General features: G+C 44.0%; 1 protein-coding gene across 2 annotated transcripts in view; it reads left to right on the forward strand.

Annotated features, from left to right (window-relative positions):
* BICD2 (BICD cargo adaptor 2) overlaps nt 1–23,609 on the forward strand; it is a gene marked incomplete at both ends in the record, with an annotated part of 82,993 nt that overhangs the window by 44,757 nt on the left and 14,627 nt on the right. For both annotated transcript variants that reach the window (XM_084269419.1, XM_084269418.1), the window contains 4 exons: nt 1,699–1,911; nt 18,039–18,191; nt 20,546–20,998; nt 22,557–23,576. In XM_084269419.1, the coding sequence (XP_084125545.1) occupies nt 1,699–1,911; nt 18,039–18,191; nt 20,546–20,998; nt 22,557–23,576 (1,839 nt within the window). The remainder of the gene's footprint in view (nt 1–1,698; nt 1,912–18,038; nt 18,192–20,545; nt 20,999–22,556; nt 23,577–23,609) is intronic.

The raw sequence follows: 23,609 nt of genomic DNA on the forward strand, positions 1-23,609 counted from the left end.
GAAAAAAATAGTGTATTTGACAAGCTTGCATGTTTTTTTGCTATCCCTTTAACGTTTATGGAGATGTTAGGTATTAGGCTTTTAAGCTGCTTTGTTGAAACTCATTTGACAAGGACTTGCACAGATGGTGCTTTACTTTCTGTCTGAAATGTGACGCTTTTTAATTTCCCTTGGGTCATCTCAGTGAATCTGGCTAGAATTTCTTCGATGGATATTCGTCTCCTGTATCTGACTCGCTTATCTGAAATAAAATTTAATCTGATAGGAGCAATATGTTGGTGTCTTTAACTGTAGGCAGAGCTAGCACATTCAGTCATCTGTCTCAGCCCTGGTGTATTCAAGAGTTACTGTACTATTAATGTGCCTGCTCTAATATACATAAGTAATAAAATACTTAAATCTGCTTCTCTTCAAAGCAGGTATTTTGTCAGCGCTGACAGTTATTTCTGAAGACCCAGCAAAACATGATTAATTGAAATGTAATATGTAACTAGACAAGGAGTTTTAGGAGATGCTGATCTGTCCTTGACCTGGCTTAATGCCTGCTCTTAATGTTGGCTATGAAAACCTGCCATAGACACACTGCCATCCCAAAAGATGTTGCAGCATCTGAATGCTCCATATACACCTTGGATTGGATTGTGATGTGCACACATGCAGCACCTAAGAGATGGCATTATTTAATCTCAGTGACTTTGGTGCATCTTTATAGGCTGTTACAAATTATACCTACTTAAATGTTAAACTCTCTGCTTTATAACATCTCTTAGTAAAAGGCACGGTTGGGTTTCTTAAAGGCTCCAGTCCAGTGGTGGGGGGATCTCTATGGGCTGCTTGCCATTGCGTTGAAGAGCACCACTGCTAGGTGTGTCTCCTCATAGTGTTTCAAGCAGAAGGAAAACTCCCAGAAAGAAGCAAGAGGAGGTAAAAAATGAGAATGTTAGGTCTAAATAGAGGCATTCTGTGCTGAAGAGGTTGAATCTCTGTGACCTGCCTCTAAGTCCCTTCTCTGGCATGCTGCTAGAGATGACGTCTCCAAGAACAGGCAGCAGAGCTGGTTGGGTGAGCGTCCGCTGACCTACTTCAGCCAGAACGACCCACATCAGCTTAACCTGGTTACAGGCAGCCCTGCTAACCTAGCTCATGTATGGCTGCACTGGGTTAGCAGGTTTTGAGGGGGCAGTAATCTCCAGCCATGAGCAGCTGAGAGTGATGATGTGTTTCTTTGGTATAGCTGCATCAGGAAGAGCAGGTGTGCTCCCAGCCTAGGAAATGGAACAAGCTGCTAATACTAAATCTGCTTTCAGTGATTCAGGGAGTGAGTCTGACCCATCTGTAGAGAATATGAGAATACAAAAGTGTCTGGTCTCGCAGTTGTCTTGTTGAAAACTGAAGTCTTGCTTTCAGGGCAGACTCCAATCAATACATAGTCGATCCCTCCGGAGAGGGTTTCTGTGAGGTTCTATGTAAGTATCTTGTGCATCACAAAACACTGAGTGCTGCATGTTACTTTCAAAAGCTGTGGCCTCTTGATAGCATTTACAGGTGTGATCCTAGAAGTGGACAGTGTTAAGATAAGGTTGCATTGTTTTGCATCAGAGAGGTATGAGAGTTAATAGTTTCAACTATTTAAAATTGAAATTACTTACGCAGAATTTTGGGTTTGCTAATAAAAGATTTGTTTTCTGACTGTTTTAGGCTTTTGGGCAGGCCCATACCAACCACAAGAAGGTAGCAGCAGATGGAGAGAGCAGAGAAGAGACCTTGATTCAAGAATCTGCTACCAAGGAAGAGTACTACATGAAGAAGGTTATGGAGCTGCAGACAGAACTGAAGCAGCTCAGAAATGTCCTTGCCAACACCCAGTCTGAGAATGAACGCCTTAATTCTGTTGCCCAGGAATTGAAAGAGGTGAGTGAAGGCACCCAGTGCTCATCGCAGCTTGTATTGCAGTTCCGTGGTGTTGTGCTGTGTAACAAAACAAGGAATATTCTTGAGCTGATCGATACCTGCTTAATACTGGCAGCTGCTAAGATGGGTTGTGTCCCTGGACTTGAGCAAGGTGTTAAATCCAGCTGACACTGTAATCCAGCTGTACAGTAAATCCAGCTTTCTGCTTCCATCCATTGAGCCAGCCTGTTGTAGAACCATTGTGGCCACTCAGCACATGTTCATTCTGCCTTTTTCAGATACCCACTAGTTCTGTGGTGACCACTGCGTTGTGGCCCAGCTCTTTTTTGACAGATGTGGGACTCTGTATGGAGGCCACACTGGTGCTGTGGGTACTGCACATCAGTGCTCTGTCTGAGAACTGCTGCCTTGAAAAACAAAGGAATCTGATTAGTCCAAGCACACAGATGTATTGGATGTTCTTTTTCTGCCTTACTCTCAGTACAGGTTTTCTTGCTGCAGAATATTTGTGGCATAATTTCCCCTTCAATCACCTTTTTCACCCTAATATCTAAGGATACAAGAGCATAACAAAACACCAAATTGTACAAAAGGGTAATAATAAAGTTTAGAGTCTTGTGTTTTCTGTCATGAAAGTGTTGGCTTTTACTTTTTCATACGTTGCTTAACTTGCTACCTCAAAGTAGCATTGACCTTTCCTTAGTTTAGTACTGAAACTGTCAACTTCCGAGCGGAAAATTGCTGAGAAATTAACTGAAAAGAGTTTCATCACTTAGGAAATCTGTAGCTCACCAGAAGTCTTTGTGGTACTGATGCAGAAAAGATCTTTATTTTGAGAGCTCAAACCATTGCTTAAATTTAGACTGGGTAGAAATTAAACAGTAAACCACACATGGATGTGGTAAACAATCAGCAGTTATTACTCATGGGCTTTTTTGCACCTTCCTTTGAAGTGCTGGGTACTAGTCCCAGCTAGCCCTGAGATAATTGACTGGCCTGCCCTGCCAGGAGGGAACTTACCTAGAAGCCCATGGCTCGGTCTCAGCACACTCCACACAACTGCAGCTGAAAAACATGAGCGTCTCGTTTAATTTCTTTAGGACACAGTAACAAATAAGTGGATAATATTTGGTGGTAAAATTAATGAGGAAGTGTGGGTTACTCCTGGGGAGATGTGGGGGTTCGGTAGTACCTCTCTTTTGGGGTATGACAGAGAAGGGGACTTGTGGGATGAATTTTCAGAGGTGATCAAACAGGCCAGTCAGGCGCTTCTTTAATTTCATGGGTCCTGGCCGTGGGATAACAGAGCTGGAACCAGTCCATGTGCTCTGCATAGGCCAGGAACAAGTCCCTGCACGCACACACAGAGCTCTTCTCTGTCTTTCCCAACCTTTTAGAACAGCTTTAAAGAGGAGCTCCCCACCCCAGGGGCAGCGTTGTGCCTGTAGTGGGTCCCAGGCGCTGCTCAAAGCGTGTAGCTCAGCAGATCTTGGTCCAGTTCTCTTTGTCACTGCTGCTGGAGGCCATTTCTTCCTTCTGGGTACTGCCACATTTCAGCCACCTTTGCTTAGAGCTGCATTTTCCTGCGTACCATCCTCAGATGAGCTGCCAGTCTGCAAGGCTTTTCCTTCTGCTTTGTCCTTCCAGCTCACCCACAGCCCTCTTGCGCAAGCAGCCAGCCCCAGGCTGCTTCGGAAGATTTGTTTTTAAGGGTTTTTTTCCTTCTGCTGAACTGGGGAAGATGTTACATAAAATTAAAAATCAAAACCTGACGTGATAAATAACTGGAACCTTGCAGTCAGGGATTTCTCTGCCTGTCACTTTCTGTTATCTCAGTGCATTTATCTCCCTGCCTTTTTTAGTTTAACTCTTTGCTGCTTTTTCACTATGATGGGGTGAAGAGGAGCATATGAAATGACATGAAACCAGAGACATCTGGGGCAGCTGTCCAAGTGTGGTTTGGGATTCCTTTCCTCTGCAGATGCCCATTTGTGTATTGTGTTTAGGTTTGAATTGCCTTACAGTTACAGGTAGGGAGCGGTGGGGCAGAGATACCAGCCTTCTCCTGGCCCACAAAAAAGCCAGGTCAGCGTGACCATCCTCACAGACTTGTCTTTTCTCCCATATGATGGATCAGAAAGGGGCAGAGGTTCATATAGTTGCTGTTTCACCAGTTGCTGTCCAGGTAAGTGTAAACAGACAGATGGATATAAACAGGCCTCCTATGATGCAGAACTAATAGCATAGGCCTCCTGTTTGTAGAGGGAATTTAATTTGAAAGCATCGTGCAAGAGAAATCAAGGAGAACATATTGTGACCATTGTAAGCTTGTACACAAGATGAACAGCCGAGTTTTCCTCAGTCCCTCTTGCTGTGCTTAGCTTTACCCTGCCTCATGCTGAAAGTTTTGTCTTGCTGTTGGTCCCAAAAAACTCGGTGCTGTGAAGAACAGATGAAGATGGGATACCATCCACTGCTCTGTACCACAGAGACACAGGGGAAATTCCTTGCTTAATTTTTTCTGACTGCTGATGAAAGAAAAACTATTGTGGCTTTTCTTTCTCTTGTGGAGAATGTTTGCAGGCAGATCTAGTCTTTATGGCGTGACTTTTGGAAGTCCAGTGGCATTTCCTATGGAGACAACAAACTTGGAAGATGTCTCATGGAACAGAAGCTTTTCAGAGTGGTTGCAATGGAAGCATTTGATCTACATAAGAGGAAGGATGTGGAAAACACTTGATTGTGTGTCTACTGGCTGGGCAGAGGCTGCCTCCTGTCAAAACTAAAAGGAAGTTTTAAAAAAAGTCAGGAAATCAACTGAGTCTGAATCTCTGCTTTATGTTTGTGGGAGACTTGCTTGTCAGGGTTGATAGGATACAGGGTTTTACTGTCACTGGGGCTTTTTTGAAATAGTCTCTTCAGCCCTTCATTGTGGCATGAGGAAGATGGTTGAGCGCATCTGGGAGCAGTTCCTCCTGAGATGCTACTTGTAGTGTAGTGGTGGTGGTGGGTTGAAACCAGATGTTGACCCACATCAATCAGAAGGCATTCAGGACCATGTGTTTAGGATGCTGTCACTCCTTCTGTGTCTTCTCGGGATGCTTGCCTAGAAATGGGGGATTGGTTTTGGCAGGAGGAGTGATGTTTGGTACACCTGGAGCTGCTGCAGGAGACACACGTGGTTTTGATGCTTTCTGTTGAATTATCCAACTCCGGCCTGTTCAGACAGGCCAACAGGGCGGTTACGGATTAGGAGTTCTGCTGCTGTCATTAGCTAGCTCAGCAGCTCCAAAGGTGTACTCCAAGGAGTAATTGCTCCTGAGTAATTGCTAATTGCCATTCCTTTTTAATCTTCTTTCATTTCTCTTGTGTTTTAGTGGCACGAAAACAGATTTCGTAGGGTGCTTTGGCTGTGAAGTCATGAGGCAGCTGTGCCCAATACAGAGAAGATGAAAAAGAAATGAGCAGTTCTTTCCCAGGAAAGTCAAAGGTGTTCTGATTATGTAAACTACAGGAGGAAGGACAGCTTAATGAGTGTGCTGTATGTGTTACTTAAGAAAAAGAGCTGATGTGACACGGTGCAGTATAATCTGTACTAAATAACTTGCTGGTTTTTAAAACTTGCTACCAGCAGCATAGAAGTAATTTCATTCCTCCAAGGCTACAAAGTGGAAGCTGTTTTTCTGAGATTCATTCTGAAGAAAGTTTCTTGTTCTGCGTGATGGTGGATAGGCTTTGTCAAGTAGGTGTCAGTCTGAAGAGTAATCACCATAGTGCTGTTACCTGGCCCTGCTGTGCACAGGGGACTCATTCCTTTTTTTTCTGTTGATAACATGGAGATTTTTAGGTCTGTCACACAATTGTTTATCCTGTGTGGGGTTTTTTGGTGGTATTTTTGTTTGTATTTTAGCCTTAGACAACAAGAATACCCAGCATGAAAATGGCTATAAGATCCATCAGTTTTATTCCTTCATCCTATTCTTCTGCTCCACATCAGAGGAGTGGTCATGAGTGTGTTTTTCTAGACTATCAAGTGACTCAACAATCCTCATGCAGACAATTTCCTTAACTAATTTCACAGCTGGATAAGCTGTAAGAACCTGATAGGTTCATCTATACTCTCAGAATACCCTATCTGGAGTACTTCACCTGGCACAGGGGTCCTCAGGACAAGAAAGAGATTGAGCTGCTGAAGCAAGTCCAGAGGAGGCCATGAAAATGGTCAGAGGGCTGGAGCACCTCTACTCTGGAGACACGCTGAAGGAGTTGGGATGGTTCAGCCTGGAGAAGAGAGAGCTCCAGGGAGACCTCTGAGCCCCTTCCAGTCCCTCAAGGGGCTTCAGGAAAGCTAGTGATGGTCTGATGCCAGGAGCAGGGACTGATGGGCCAAGGGGAATGGCTTTAAGCTGCAGGAGGGCAGATGGGAGATGTGAAGCAGAAATCCTTCCCTGTGAGGGTGGGGAGGCCCTGGCACAGGGTCGCCAGAGAAGCTTGGGCTGCTCCTGGATCCCTGACAGGGTTTGAGGCCAGGTTGGGCACCCACAGCTAGTGCAGGGTGTCCCTGCCCATGGCAGGGGTGGCACTTGGGTGTGCTTTGATGGCCCTTCTCACCCACACCAATCTGGGGCTCTGTGATTCTGTAATAAACCTAAAATATCACCCAGCATCTTTATTCCTCACTAGAGACCAAGGCCTTGGTTTCTGGTTGTGGGTGGCTGAAAGCCTTACTGAAGGACACACAGAAATTGCCATCACACTGCTTAGGACAGCTTCAGGTGGAAGCTGATCTGTGGTCAGTGGAGACATAAGATGAGCTGCATCAATTGGCTGTGTTGACCATGACTGCCTTAGGCATGCAGTAATGGAGTTGCTCATGGTCATCTCTCCATCCTGGGATACAGCAGGATTACGGATGCTTTCTGAGCCTTGCAGTTGAAATACATGAACAGAGGTGCGAGAGACACTGCTGGGAAGCCCGGGACATGGTCTTTTCACAACATTTGACTGCTTCAATTGCTAGGAAGCCTTTATGTTTTTAAAGCCTTTATGTTTCACCATGGTAGGCCATTAATTTGTTTCGGACATGACCCTGTCTGCTCAGTGTGATGGCTGACAGTTCTTCTGTAAGTACGCAGCAGTTGGATTGTTGAAGTCCTCCAGGTTTCCTTAACATCTCAGTGAAGGAAGCGTATTCCTCAAGTTATGACCACACTGCTCTTTCCCACTAGGATTTATAGCTAAGATGCTGAACAGTCCTTTGTGCTGCCTCCTGTTTCTCCCTCTGGAATGCCCCGGTAAGCCATACAGGGAAAGGCACAACAGACCTCCCCTGCAGCCATGGAAAAGGACACTCTATGTTTTGCATTCTCTAAAACTGCCTCGGGAGCCATGCTTAAAGAAGGCATGGGTTTTATGATAGCAGAGACTAAATGAAAACAATTTTTTTTATTATGCTCTAAATTATGGGCTGTGCACTGCTGGTGAGCAGCCAAAAGTGTGTTCAAGTAGTTAATTACAGTGTGTTGTAGATGTGAAATTCATGTAGTCTGTCCTGTATCAAATCAGGAGGATCTTTCTTCCCTCTTTAAATACATGGATAAAGGGGGATATACACTTTTAATGCAGTGGAATCATGAAATTCTCAACATTCTTGCTTTTATATTTCTGGATATATTGCAAAGGTTGAAAGAAACTTGAAGTAATGTTAATCATATAGCAAAAATAGACTCATAGAACATTTACTTCTGTCCACAGTTGCAATGGTGTAGAGTAAACCACCTTCCCCATTGTGAGCACTGCCTGGTCTGTAACGCTGCATATGTAGGTGAACAGCTTAGAGATTTATTCTCTAGTGTGGGCTTCCCACTGGGTCACAGCATCCTTCAGGTGTCTCCACCAGCTCCACTATGGGGTCCTCCACAGGCTGCAGGTGGAATCTTTGCTCCCCATCGTCATCTTCCACGAGCTGCAGGGGAATCTCTGCTCTGGCACCTGGACCACTTCCTTCTCCCCACCCCTTCTTCATTAACCTTGGGGTCTGAAAATTGTCTCACATCTCACTCCTTTCTCTGTTGGCAAAAAGCTGCCACTTGCAAAGTTTTATTTTTTCCCCTTAAATATGTTATCACAGAGGTGCTATGACCATCACTGGTGGGCTTGGCCGTGATCAGTATTGGGTTCATCCTTGAGCTGGCTGATGTTGGCTCTGATGGACCTAAGGGAAACTTCTAGCAGCTTCTTGGAGAAGCCACCCCTGCAGGCCCCCAAAAAACCCACCTTGCCTTGCAAACCTAAACAGTGATAATACTTGTATTAATTGGAGTGAAGGAAGCGGAAAAGCTCTGAAAGTTGGTGGTACAGTTGGTTGCTTAGAGTTTGTCAGTGTAAGAGTTTTGACTGCGCTGAATGACGGTGTCAGTGAAGGCTTTTCTGTAAACTTTGCCTCTGGGAGGTACGGAGTTCAGAACTAGAGGGTTGTGGTAGGATGTTGATGAAGAGCAAGGAACAGGCTCCTTATGTTTTAAGGAGTTAAGCAAAGAAAGTAATCTCTTTATTTTAGAATATGGTGAGCTTTGCTAGAAGTCTGTGTAACAGGCGGCTACGTGCTCCAGCCTTGTGTACGCAGTGCAGTGCCTGGCTGCTGGTATGACTGCTGCTGCAATCCAGAGGGAGCTGGAGAGGCAGAGGTGGAGGCAGGTAGACCAACTGCACAGTCCGGGTAGGTGCGTTTGCACATTTTTCCCCCTGTAAGCTTGTAGAAACGGAGGTGTTCATCAGCCCTGAATTTGGGAGTAAAGCAGCGGTGTGACACAGTGTTCACTGTAACAGGATGGAGATGGTTCTTTCCCATTTCGCCTTGCTCAGGGGTCCCATGGCAACTCTTTAACTTCCAGTGGAAAACCCTCTTGAGGACAAAGTCTTTTGCGGAGCTGATTACCTGTGGATTTTTAGGTCCCTTTTGGGCCCAGGAGTACCACTCAAATAGCACCCTACTGCAGCATATAGAAGATTCGTTGATACAGTGCTGGTTTGTGGAAGCAGCCAACAGGGGCACATTTAAATAATGCTGAAGTATGCTGAAAGAAGTGAGCAGTGTGGCTGGAAATCAACTGCTAATCACGCTCCAGGTACACAAGTGGCTGCCTGCGGATTGGCAAAGCATCATTTCTAAAAGCAAAGCAGCTGACAAGCCTGCCTTGAAGCTACTGAGCCCATGGAATGTACTGCACAGGACTGGATTTTATGTCCTCTAATGTGCTGAAGAAATTAGAAGGGTCACAGTGTGAATAGTGTCGCTTTATTTTGCAAAAAACCCAACCAACCTGTCTTTGGTCCAGAGCAGGAAGCTCAGAGGTGATTGTAACCGCCTGAGAGCTGCTGCCTGCTGGCTCAGCACACTGTGCAGGGCTGCAGATGGCAGCTCTTTTCTTCCCACCTCCTTATTTGCATTGAAGCTGATTTTTTTTTTTTTTTAAACTGACGGTTTCCTTTTTTTAAAAAAAAAAAAAAACCCAGCTTTGAAAAGCATGCCGGGAGCTGTGTGTGCTCACAGGAAGGAAGTGCTGTGTGGCGTTCCTAACCCTGTGAAGCATAATAAAAATCCACTCCAGAGAGGATGAATTGGTGTGGAAATTCGGGTGATGTGCATTGTGTGCATTCAAGGAGGCATCTGCTCCTGATTTCTCTATTGTTGCTGTGCACTGATACATTCAGAGGGAGGATGTTAACAACAGTGTTTCATGTGCTGTAATGGCTGCTGCCTAGAGACCCAGGGCCCAAAAATGAATTAATACTGGAAATGGGGGCATTGAAAGCCTACACAGGAACTCTGTGCATTTTCAAGTTTCAGATTGAAAGCAATATTAAACTCTTTTTTCCCCTGACGTTATGAAAGTCTAAATATGATTCTCAAGGTTTAAATTAGCAGTTGAGATGCCACAATGCACCATTGTTTGGGCATTAACCCTGCAGCATGCTTGCCAAGGGATCTTTGCATTGTTCTGTTACAGTTGAATTGCTGGGTGCCTGGTGGTGCTGCAGGAATAGTTTTACCTCCTCACAACCTTCCTTACAACCTCTGCCCTGCCCAGGGTTTCAGACTAGCATGAGCAGTGGAGGAAGAGAAAGCAAGCTGTAAGCTTTAACAGATGTGAAATCAATATTGAAAGAATAGCTGGGAGTGCTCTAGCCAGTGAAACAATGGCTTGAAGTTACTTTGTAAATTGCTAATTACAGAGACTTGTTGCCCTGCCATGCTGAGAGAAACCTCCTGCTTTGCCTGTAGTGTGATTTTTAAGATGCTGGAGGTGAAAGGGGGGGTTGCTTGGTTTCACCTATGCTGGGTACCGCTGCTAATAAAGTAGGTGGTCTATCCAAGCAAGACTTGTTTGGGTTGGATTAGGAAGTTTTTGTGTGGTTTGTAGTTCTTTTTGTTTTGTGTTTGTCTTCTTTAAATAGTAGAGAGCATGTACTGCAGAACGGCTCAAAGCAGTACTGCAGCAGGCTTGGGGGAACAAATTCCATTGTTCCATAGGTAGTTCTGTGCTGATAACCGGACTCAGAGCTGCACCCTGAGATTTGCTTTCAGGCCACACATGAAATGTTTTAAGAATGTGGCTTGTGACAAAACATTGTTTGGGCAGAAACACAAAGAGGCAGCGAGGGGTTGTGCCTGTAGATCAGAAATAACAGTGCTATGTGTCAAGTCTCTTGCCCCAGCTCCCCATAAATGTGTGCTGGATTATCTGCAGGTAAAGGAAGGGATCTGGATTTTTTTAGTGACATTGATGAGTATTCTCTCCCTTTATTTCACTAGTGAATGTAACGAACTCCTTAACTCCTGCTCCTTTATAGCATTTGATTGCCCAAAGGGAGGTGTCTGCTCTTCTACATGTTGCGCAGGTGAGAGGAACCCTGGTCAGTTGGCATTTCACTGGGCAGAGCTCCCTGTACTCTGTGTGTCAGGCTGGCACTGGCCTGGTCTGTTCCTGATGCAGTCAGAGCTGAAGGGCAAGTACTGAACAGGGGAACCAGGTGTTGAAGCAACATGTGGAGTGAAGTCCAACCTGTTACCCTGTGGGGTAGCTGAGGTCTGAATGCCAGAGAGGTATCTTTGTTTTTCTTACCTGGCATATCTGGACCCTCCGTTGCTGCAGAGGTTGAAAAGATGAATGTTTTCAACCTGATCAGTAACTGTGGTGGATCTGGTTTTCAAGACTCGCTAAGGGACTCCATGGTGTATGGTTGTGTGGGCAGCATGAAAATAATCAGCAGCTCTAGGAGCAGTGTGTGTTGGGACAACTTACGGCTAACTGGCAGTACAAACAGTGGTGTCAGCACTGACAGCTGAGTTCAGGAATCGGATGCTGCCTTGTCATGGTATTTTGCCTAAAATGCAGAATCTAGAATGGTGACTTGTCCTCCTTGTGTCTTGATGATGTCAGTGTAGGCTCTGGTTGTTATTTTAGCAAAGCTCTTTGAACTTCACAATGTCTCACCCTCAATTTGAGTTCAGAGAAACTCAGACAAAAGCTCTTGTGGGAGGAGAAACTAGCATGGGGTCAGTGAACATAGCTTTTTCATGACAATGGACTCTTCTCGTTTGCTGCCACCAGTTTTGCCTACATGTAGATTTTTATGCAGCATAATTTTAGTGTGATTTATCCCAACAGTTCTTGGGGAAAATACTCTCTTATTTTTATTAGACAGAAGGCGGTGTGGTACTCTTATATGGACAAAGATTGTGCTTTTCTTTTTTCTTTTCTTTTTTCTTTGCTTTATGGAAATATAGGTCAGTGGCCTTGTAACAGGCACAGAGCGTGTGCTTTGAGCGTGAGTGGCTGCGAACAGAGCAGTCTCTTGCTAATTACTGGTATATGTCTTCAGTGTTCCATATCCTGTGTGCAGAGCTCAGCTGCTCCATCCAAAGTGTATCCTGTAAGGAAGAGGCTGCTGTGGCCTAAGTATGTTCAGGACAGCTCACCCAGTGTTGGGACTGGCTTTTGAAAGCCGCTTTTACAGTTGAGAGACAAGTCTTTGGAAACAGCATTTAGTCATTGTTTGACAAAGATCCAATTGCTGTGTTCACACATCTGTTTGTGCAGAATGCAAGCTAGAGATGTAACTCGCTGTCTGACGTACAGCTGCAAAAAGGGAAGGAGATTTCATCATTTAGTCATGATATATATGAAGTAATTGTGTCAAGTCATCAGAAAGTTGTTGAAGTCTGTCCTGCTAAGTGGTAAACAAGGCTGCTGAAAGACAATCTGTGCTCCTGGGGTCTTGCTCCTGTGGTAACCTACCATTTGTCTCTTGGAAGAGGGAAACACAGGCTGTGATACACAACAGCTGGGGTGAAGCCATTGCTGACATCCCTCTACTCTGTTCTTGCTTTCCACCCCTCTTCACCTGAGCCTTTTCTCTCAGCAGCGGTTCTACGCCTAGTTTAATGCAAGTTACTCACAACAACTTCATTAAAAAAAATTGCATTAGAAACACTTGCAATTCATGTGGTTCATGTGCAAGTCAGCGTGTTCTGTGTGAAACACTGCTAGGGAGTGCTGCTGTAACATTAGGAAACAGCAGTTTGAGTTGGGTTGCTGAGTGATCCTGGCTTGGCAGCATGAGCTCTGCGAGAGGCTGACCAGACCAGTTGTGGGAGCTGTTCCTGCAGCTGAACCAGTGAAGACGCTGCCTGAAGTTGGCTGTTTGTGTGAGCCAAGACTGATAGGACTGTGCCGTTGGCAGACCTTGCTCAGGAAGAAGAGTTAAGATGGGTTTTTTTCTCCAGAATCACAGTACAATGCCTAACTGCATCTGTCCCCAGATTGGTTTCCTACAGCTGATGAGCGCTCCTGTGTTTGTCAGCTCCCAAACTGGTTGAGGGACAGATGCTTCTCTGAGCTGCGCTGGGCACGGGCATCACTCCATGACCTGTACCACGGCCCTCTACTCCTTGGGAGCTGGCAGACATCTGCTTGCCTCTGCTGTACTCCCAAAGGAATACCATGCCTGTCAAGGGAAGAAAATCTGTGTTCTTTTAATCAAGCCTCTGTGAGGCTCCCATATGATATTTTTAAATATTTCAGGATTTTCATGTATCCCGAGGGTTTTTCTATAAAGAAATACCACTTCCATCACCTAAATGTAAGCAAAGTGTTTCATACACTTCAGGCACTTACAAAATGGCATTGTCAGGATCATTAGTTTAGACAGGCAGCTCCTTTGGGAGTTTGTTAAAATTGTTTGAAGTAGTGATGAAGCTCTAAGCCAGCAGTTTAGAGATGATTGTATCTCAGTAGGATTGGGTGGTGTAAACTAAGCATTTTCCACATCCAGGAGGTGGGGCACCTTATGAAAGTAGGCTGCTAATGCTGGGAGTATAAATTTAGCCAAAGCTTTCATCTCGTGTTTTACATATAAATTAGGTATGGCCAAATTAAGTCAGTAGGAGACTCCTAATCTTTGATAGCTGTACTAATTTTGACATTTTGTCAGTACTGTTTTAATTGGAAATTATTTTTAGTCTGGGATATTTATGGTACCTGGTGCTGAAGTCCCAATCCACTTGCTCCGGGACTGCTGCCACAGTTTGGCAGTGTTAAATCTGCCCCAAAGAGCTGTCACTGCTAGAAATGGCTGATGGAAACTTTAAAATAGGCCTTTAATATTAAGAGTAAGGAATATGAGTAAGAACATAAATGAGCCTCCAACAGACCTTGTCAGAGGAGGGCGGGTTTTAATTAGTAAGAAAAACTTGTATGTAGGATTATTGAAAGTATGTGGTTTGTGGACATTGCTGATGAGACGTAACTTCACGTGGGTTTGCAAAGGGATAGAACAGTGGAGTGAGACCGGTTTTGGACTGCACAGAGCATAGCATAGAGTAGTTCTCTGGTGGCACTGAAGTGGCAGTAATTATCACTGATTAACAGAAGGATGTTAAAAGTAACAACAACAAAAGTGCTCCTTGACTAGTGCACTTGACGTCCCTGTACCTTCCCAAACCGGGGATGATGGGCAAACCTTGAATGCAGAGGACTATCGGCTCAGCAACTGAGCTCTCTTCTTCCTTCCCCTTTCAGCTTGAGGGCGGTTTGTTAGAAACAACCTCAAGCATGTTCCACTGGCATCTGTAAACATGAGCACAGCACACAGAAACCCCGTGGGACCCATTGGCTGAGGCAGCCGGCGTGCAGCTGCCTGGGTGCCGCAGCAAGCGAGGCTGCCACAGAGCATTGCCCGTCTTTGTGGTGGGTGTGTGGGGACGTGCTGGGTGGTTACAACCCTGGGAGCTGGGCTTAGCTCCGTGGGCCTTCCTGAAAGATGACAGCTACCCAAAAGTTTATCACAGGTCTTGGGAGGGTTCAGCGTTTTCTTTGTGGTGGTGAAGGACATGGGATGCAGCCAAGCATTTGGATCTGAGGTTTGGAACGCAGCTAAACCACCCTTAGCAAGCGGTTTGGTGAAGAAGGGGGCACTGACAGTGTCACACAGCACTGTACATAATGCTGTTGTCAGGTGTGGGTGGGCTGGAGCTGAGGTGCGGAGCCCAAGTCTGAAGAAGCAGTGCAGTTGGGAGTTGGGTCCTCTCCTCTGCTCTTGGAGCTCCAGAATGGCTTGGGCCTGTCAGTGATGACATCACTGTGTAGAAACAAGGCCATTAACAGTAACTGACTTACTCCAGGCTTAAAATGGGTTGGTTTGGATGGACTTAAAAAGTTGTCCTTTGATCTGAGAGAATTAATGGTGCCCCCGGCTTCTGATCACAAGGCTCATTCCAGTCCTCCCAGCTTCTCCTGCATTGTTGATGTGTTTGTTTCTGTGAAGGCACCATGCTGCTGCCACTGCCTCCGATGGCCTGTGGCAGTGCCAGGCATGGCCTTGTGTCTGTGCTGCAGCATCTGAGGAAGATGAGGCAGAGAAGGGCATCACCAGGAGGTGCCGCTCTGCTTCTCCACCCACAAACCCAGGGACTCTGAACAGCCTTGTCACACAGGTCTTTGCAGTGGTGAAAGTACAGGTTTCCAAACCTTTTGTTCATGGATAGTGAATAATGGGAATTAATGGAACTTTAAATCTTTTTTCCCCTTGCCAAATAGTACTGGTTTGCTCTATATCTGTAACTAAAGAGTCTGTAACTTGATCTAGGGGAAGATTATTTTTGGTTTCTTATGCAATCCTCATTTGGCTCTGTTCTAGAAGTATTTAGTATTCTAGCTGTTAATTACACAGTTATGTGGTACTTTGCCTCAGGACCCCAGTCCTCACATGTGCAAAGGAAGTAGTTAAAATCAGATGGGCAGCTGTGAATCATACACACAACTTGGAACTGCTACAGATGTAACTGGTTAGTTGTGTTAATACCTAGTGATTAACTTGAAATTTCTAATTTGTGCATAGAAATACATTATAATCCATATTTTGAGTTCTTGGTGTCCTCAGACAATGTAGCTTTGAGGCTGGAGTGACAACTGTGAGTATGAAAGCAGTGTTCAGAAAAACAAAGTGCTGAAGAAGGTGCCAAGTGTCTGAGGAAGAATCTTCCCAGTTTTCATGCTGATACTTAATAAAAGAGCCCAACCAGGCATCTTCCTGTGGTCCAACTCTCCCTTCTCTCCCTGTGCTCAGGGGTTACCCAGGGCTGAGGAGGAGGGAGGAAGCCACTAAGCCCCCCAAAGGAACAAGAGTCACAGAAACATTTCTACTCATCCATAGAATGAGTTCTCTATGCATTGAGGAGGTGTAAAACATGTGAGAACATGTGCTGTGTACATGTGTCTGTCTTCAAATATGTGAACGCCGCTTTCTTTATGGCAATAAGAAAACCTGATCCAGGAAGGATGCAGTCCTTTGCTGTGGAAAAAATCCGTCTGTTGGTCAGTTGTGTGAGGTAGGGTGGTACCCAATTTAACCTTGCAGCCTGTGAGCACGCACATTGATTTGACAAGAAAATGCTAAGAGCAAACCAACTGCACAGCTTGTTAAACAGCCAGTAAATCTTTGTTATATCTTCCTTCCCCAGTCAGGAAACAAGGGAGCTATTTTTAAATCTGGCCTTCCTGTACACATTGAAATGGAATGATTTTTCTCATGTTAGAGAGAGCACAATAAAACATGCATGTGAAATAACAAGCTCTTACTGTTGCTCTGAATTAAACAGGCAGGATTGGAGAGTAACCATTCTTTCTCCAAAAAAGACCAGCTCCAGTCATTTCTCCATCTCTAATGCAAAGATTAGATCATTTGGGGAGGAAGAGGGGCAAAGCAACCTGAATGGTGGGAAGAGAAGCTCGCCAGTAGCTTTGTGGGAGGTCTTCCCTTGCATTTCACTTATTCGGGAACGGGGAAAATTGGAGATAAGATCTCCTAATTTGTGTGGAACTCAGTTTGATGCAAGAACCTTCTGCAGTTTACTGTGAAACAGTTTGGATTATCTGGTTGGAGGCTCTTTCTGCCAAAGGCAAGAGGTCTTCACTGCAGTTGTGAAGATGTGAATTGATGTCGGCCTGTAGCCTTCATCTGCCTGCAGTGCATCCTTCTGTGGCCCTGGGTTTGTGCAGAGGTAGAGCCAGTGTTGCTCTGGCATGGAATAGGGGATATAGCAACTTTGCATTTGCATTGCACTGTTGCTCTGTAGCATCTGTTTTCAGAACTCAGTGTTTATTTTAGCTTCTCAGTGTGCTGGGAAGTAGTGCTCTTCATTGCTAAAAATAAGCAGACAAGTTTATACAGTCTCATCTCTACCTGACATGTGAGGGAGCTATAATTTATATTATAGACTTAACAATTGTAGGTGATTCTGAGTTTGAACATGCCTGATTTAATCCTTGGCATGTGCTCCTGCTGCAAACATATCCTTTATCCCTCAACTTTTTGTAGGTGCCTGTTGCTACCTGTTGCGTTACTTCTGCGTATTCCTGCTGCAGGCTCATGAGGACTGAGACCGTGTTTTATTCCAATATTCTTGTTTCTAACCAGAAGTGAACTCTAAGGGAAACTGAGTTTGTGTACCAGGGGATGTCTTGGCTAGGCTGCTGAAGAGATGAAAACAGAAATAAGATGCCATAAACAAACTACCTGAATTGGTAGGCTGCCTCTTTGATGAGTTCATGTTTTGGAGCCTATTTATGAAAAAACATCTTGTCACTTCATAGTTATGGCTCCTGAAATATTTGGATACTATTTTTAGGCAGCTATATTGCCTATTTGCCTTTCTCCAAAGCTGTTTGTGCTAACTTTAGAAGATTTTTTTGGGGGGGGGGGGGGTTGTTTTATCCTTTTAACTTTGTTTTAATTAAAGTATCTAAAGATGCTGCTTGAAGGAAAATAATGCTGGAAAACAGCAGAGCTACGCACAGTGAGCCATTCACATAGCTGTGTTTGCACTAGCTCAATTTATTTAAGTGCCTGTGTATATTCTCAAAAGATCTAAAGATCTTTTACTACTCCAATATATTGGGTTTTGCTTTTTACCTGTCTTGAAACAGTAATGGTGGTGATTTTTTTTTTTTTTAAAGTCTCTCTCAAGTTCTTGCATAAATCTTGGGCTGGGGGGAGGGAACATTTTATAAGCCAACTGCACTTGCTGTTTCTTTCTACCTGCTGTCTTGGATTTTGTTTGAGCTTTAAATCAGTAGCTTTCTCAAAAGGCATTCTTTAGAACATATTTCCAAAGTCTTGCACTGGGCATAAAGGAAAGGGCATAAAGAAAAGGTCTGTTGAAAAACAGCAACAAATATATGAACATCTGGAGTAATCATCCAGATCTGTTTTTCTCTTGTGAAAAGGCCCTTCGTGTTCAAGCACTAACAGATTCAGGCATTGACTTATGGTCTGGAAAACTCTCGTCAGTTGGTTACAACCAATGACACACCATGGATGTGATGCTGCCTTCTCTGCTTGCTTGTTAACTTTTATTTGAGTCAAGGGTGAGAATTTATAAGAGAAATGGAAAACAAAACATAATTATTGTGTAAATTACTTGATTTTCTGTAATTTCATTTCAGGAGGGGGGAAGAGTTTCTGTTTGAATAGTATCTAATTGCACATAAGGAAAGGCAAGACTCTGAAATTTAACTGCAACCAACCAAGTCACCATCCTTTTTGTGTTGGGTTTGTTTTTTCAGGTCAATCAGAATGTGGAGATCCAAAGGGCCCGTCTGCGAGATGATATCAAGGAATATAAATTCCGAGAAGCACGTTTGCTGCAAGACTACACTGAGCTGGAAGAGGAAAACATCTGTCTCCAGAAACAAGTGTCTGTCCTGAAGCAAAATCAGGCAAGTTTTTTACAAAATAGGGAGCATTGCTTTGGTAGCACCAGTTGAATCCTGTGTTACAGCATGGTTCTGTCTCATTTGAACATCCAACCACTTATTTTCTATGTTTGTGCTGCTTTTGAGACTATAAGCTCTATCTTTTAATGCTAGGAGTTGTCCAAAAATGTTTAAATCCTCTTAAAGTCCTAAGACTTACTGCTTCTAATTTGATCTCCAACTGCTTCCATTGCTTTCTCTGATAGAAGTGATGTCGCTACCAGTCTTTGTGACTTGGTTTAGTCTCTGCAATACCAGCTTTTCAGTGTCTCTTTGCACTCCTATCCATCCACCTATCCACCCATCCTCCTCTTATAGTGTCTGTAACTGGGTGCATTTCTGAACATGTTTTTATTGCTGCTTAATGCTTACATTATCTTTCCAGTTCCATACTCTTCTAGCTCCTTTTGTTAAGCCATCAAACATGGACTGTGTAGTAGCTTGATGCTGTCAGACCTATCTGACTGCTCATCTGAGAAGTCATGTTTAATTGCACAGTTCCAGCTATTTTCAGAATCTTTGAAAACTGTGGTTTTGGAACAACATAAGAATTTTCCTGAGTTGTTATTTGCTGAGGTAATTAGGTTAGATGTGGTCTTTGGCACAGTTCGCTTCATCCATCACTTGGGGACTTGCTGTTTTTATTCTTCAGGTACCTGTTAGTCTCACTGTATAAACAAAGCTCTGGGTTCAATTGAGAAAATGATAACAATATTCCTGAAATAAAAGCTCTTGAAGAAGACCATCTGTTGTAGTCGCCACATAGCAAAAGCTTATTGGGATTTGCTCAGATCTTCTTCAGTGTTCTGAATGAAAACTGCCATACGAAGTGCATTTCATTTCTGGAACCCCTTTTTGGGGGATAACATTGATAAACATTGATAAGGAGTTCCACCTGGAGATGAATGAAATCAGTGTTTTTCTCTCTGGCCTTGGTGATATGCCCAAAAGGAGGGTTCCAGGTTGGACCTGTTCTGACCTGAATATACTTGGTCTAATTACACTCTTTTGGGTGCCCTGACATCACGCGATAGTGATGAAGGAGCTATTACACTGTGGACGCAGACTGGAAGAGATAGTGCTCTGGTAAAACCCAAGCTATGTAGTTCTCTGCTTTTGCTTTTTAGCTTTTTTTGTCCCCTACATTGTATTCAAGGGAGCAAGTGAACGTTCCCAGCTCCATGTTCACATTCTAAAATAGCTATCTGTGTTCAAGAATGTGGTCAGTCTGGACTGAGCTGAGTTGAGCCTCAGATGTTGTCAGTTGCTGGTAATTATTAGTGTTCTGGCACCTCTGAAAATAGACTGCAGTGTTCAGTGTCTGAGCTCACTGGACATATATATTGAACCAAGAGCTATTTTTTTTCATGGTAATGAATTATTTAATTTATTTTAATGTCCTAATTCTACTTGATGAATTTCATTAAGCTTTAATTATCCCATTGACATAACTGGAAATTGTCATCAAGTTTTCCCAGGCTTAATTTGGGAAGCTGAATTAATGTAAATAGTTCTTGGTTTTTAAATCGGGTGTGTGTCAGCACAACCAGATTGCTGTATGTTGGCATCTACATCTTCTGTAGCAGTTGGCAAGAATAAATAGGATCATATATCATGTTGTATGGTTTCCTTTCTCTCAAGGTAAGGAAAAGGGATTCTTTAGGCTCCCCCTTGCCCCCCATAAGGAGTACAACTGTTACACTAATGGTTGGTGTTTGTATTTTCAGTCCAAGAGAGGTTTGATCTGCAGTTTTACAGATCAACGCTTAAAGTGTGCCATCAGATTTCATGTAGCAGCCGAGTCTGAAGTGTAGAGTCTGAATCCTAGTGCGCTCCAGATGTGCTGAAATGATGATGACAAAAATAAAATGTTTATCTGTGAGAGTGTTAAGGCCAGTGGCACAATGTAGCAGCAGCACAGCAGTGTCAGAAGCATAGCTTTACTGTGTGGGGCTTTGGAAATGTTGAGCTTGAATTTGTGGGGGAATTTGTTAATCAGACAGAGAAGGGGGTTGTGTAATGTGCTTGAAAAGCCTGTTTTATGATACCTCTGTAAAACACCTGTCTTAATCCAGCTGGGATAGATCAGCTCATTTGACAGTTTGCTTAGAAATTTCAGTCCAGGCCTCAGTGAAAGTAAGTTAATGTAAGCAGTGATGACAGTTGATAGTGCCAAAACTAGGCTCCAGAAGTTAAAAAATATTCTAGTCTCACCCTATTTAGTGAAATCAAGCACTCACGAGTAAAATTCCTTGGTGCCCTGCAGGCCAGCATTTTCATTAGGGTGTGTTTTCCCCCCTCCATTTGTCTACCTCCAGGTGGAGTTTGAAGGCCTGAAACATGAAATCAAAAGGCTTGAAGAGGAAACAGAATTTCTCAACAGCCAGCTAGAAGATGCCATACGGCTGAAGGAGATCTCTGAACGCCAGCTTGAGGAGGCCTTAGAGACGCTGAAGACAGAACGGGAGCAGAAGAACAATCTTCGTAAGGAGCTCTCTCACTACATGAACATCAACGACTCCATGTACAACAGCCACCTGAATATCTCTTTGGATGGACTGAAGTTCAGCGATGAAGCCACAGAGCCCAATAACGATGAAATCATGAATGGGTTTGAACAAAACTGCCTCAGCAAGCTCAGCAACGGCAAGAATAGTACATCAACGCCCAAGAAGAATGAAAGCTTCCCTCCAGCCCCAAGTCTGGTTTCTGATCTTCTGAGTGAATTAAACATTTCTGAAATCCAGAAGCTGAAACAACAGCTTGTACAGGTAAAGGGGTTTCCTGAACATCTGTGTACTTCCAGGTAGCTGCTAGAGTTTATTTGGACTGCAGTTTCAGTCTTTTCAATATCTCGCATGGCCACCATACAGTACAAACTGTATTTGTAAAGGCTCCAGTTGATTTAGAATTTGAGGATGTTAAAAGTTGCAAACTTTTGCTTGTTTTGCACAGAAAGCTAGTCATGTCCTGTGTTTGGAGGAAAGTTGTGATGTATTTTGTTTAAAAATTCATTGTCCAGTCATCTGTATGAAAAAGAATTTTGTACACCACAACTGTATTCTTTACTTAGTTTGAAGAACATGATGACCAGGTTGGATGGGGCTCTGAGCAACCTGATCTAGAGGAGGGTGTCCCTGCCTGTGGCTGAGGGTTGGAACTAGATGATCTTTGAGGTTCCTTCCAACCAAAACCCATCTGTGGTTCTATGAAGTTTCAGTCAGTACCAAGCATTTCTGTGGTGTATTTTTGCTATCGGGAAGTTGGAGAGTTTGGAACAAAGTACATACTTGTGTTGCCTGAAGAGTTTTCAAGTTATATTGTCAGGCATTTTTTAAAGTGTTCTATAAGAAAAAGCCTTTGTAGAAAAAAAAGGCTGGATTCTTTCAAAATGAGAACTTTCAGCAGAGAAACTTTAAACCACAACGTACTGAAACATTTAACCCCAGCTGGTGGCTGAGCACCACGTGGCTGTGCACTCACCCCTCTCCCACACCCCGAGGGGATGGGGAGGAGAATGGAAAAAACCATAAAGGCAGTTTAATAACAAAGGAAGGGAATAACAACACTACTGGTAATAACAGTCATGCAAGTGATGAACAAATGCATATTGCTCCCTACATGTGAAAGGAAAGGAAAGGAAAACAATCTGCTGCCCAGTCAATTTCTGAGCAGCAATCCCATCTCCTGGCTAGCTGCCCCAGTTCTGTGTGGAGAATGGTGATGCTATATGGTGGGGAATATCTCTTTGGCCAGCTGTCCTGGCTGTGCTCTCCCAGCTTCTTGTGCACCTGGAAGGACATGGCAAGTTGAAAAGCTCTTCACTTAGCATAGATACTACAATTACCCAGCAACAACTAAACCATCAGTGTGTAGTCAACATTGTTTTGGATTTAGGATGAGAATACAGCACTGTACCAGCTGCTATAAAGAAAACTACCTCAGCCAACACCAGAGCACAGTATTTCTGAGTCTTTTGTGAAGCTCCAAGCTTCCACTGTTGACTAGCAGCATGCTTTCTCATATTTCCTTGATAACTGGCAAGATAGCTTTATCTTCAGCTGAAAGGATGTTTTCAAGACACCATCAGCTGTGGAAGGAGTGTGTGGGGGGAAAAAACCCAAAGAAACCCCGACATTTTGGAGTGGAGATGGGAAAGAGTAACACTGTGCTTGACATAGTTTTAAAATTAATAATCTTTTCCATAATCTGCAAGTGATTTGGTTTCTGGTAGCCATACGAACCGTGACTAATTTGTTGTCTCTTATAATAAAACCATTTAAGCAATAGAGTTTCCTTCACACAGATGTGTCTGTTCATGCATTTCAGATGGAAAGAGAAAAGATGAACTTGTTAACAACGCTACAGGAATCTCAGAAGCAGCTGGAGAATACACGGGGGGCACTCTCAGAGCAGCATGAGAAAGTTGGCAGACTCACAGAAAACTTGAATGCAATGAAGAAGCTCCAGATCAGCAAGGAACGTCAGTCTGCCCTTGACAACGAGAAGGACCGAGATAGCCATGAAGATGGAGACTATTATGAAGTTGACATCAATGGGCCGGAGATCCTGGAGTGCAAGTACAAAGTGGCTGTGGCAGAGATTACTGACCTAAAAGAAGAGCTTAAAAACCTGAAGGCCAAATACAAGGAATGTGAGTCTAAGTATGAAGAAGAGAAGAGCAGGTATGAAACTGAGAGTCAAGCTCTCACTGAAAAGATCACCTCACTAGAAAAATCCAGTAGGCATGATAGAGAACAAGTGGCCAGACTGGAGAAGGAGCTGAAGAAAGTCAGTGATGTTGCTGGAGAAACACAGGGCAGCCTCAGCGTGGCCCAAGATGAATTAGTCACCTTCAGTGAAGAGCTGGCCAATTTATACCACCACGTCTGCATGTGCAACAATGAAACTCCAAACAGAGTGATGCTGGATTACTACAAGGAAGGTAAAGGCGGTCGCAGTAGTCCAGAGACCAAGGGAAGAAGGTCTCCCATTCTTCTTTCTAAAGGGCTCTTAACTATAGAGCTAGGAAAGGCAGAGAATGGAAGTGGTGACAGCAGCCCATCTCCAGTATCATCCCTTCCATCTCCTGTATCGGATCCTCGGAAGGAGCCAATGAATATTTACAACTTGATTGCTATAATCCGGGATCAGATCAAACACCTGCAAGCTGCCGTGGACAGAACCACCGAACTGTCCAGGCAGCGTGTCGCCACTCAAGAGCTTGGCCCAGTGGTGGACAAAGACAAGGAAGCTCTCATGGAAGAAATCCTGAAATTGAAGTCCCTGCTGAGCACCAAGAGAGAGCAGATAGCAACTCTGAGAACTGTGCTGAAGGCCAACAAACAGGTAACCACGTCTTACAGGTGTGAAAGTTGCAGT

Source organism: Gallinula chloropus (assembly GCF_964237585.1).
Source record: "Gallinula chloropus genome assembly, chromosome: 12".
Taxonomy (NCBI): Eukaryota; Metazoa; Chordata; class Aves; order Gruiformes; family Rallidae; genus Gallinula; species Gallinula chloropus.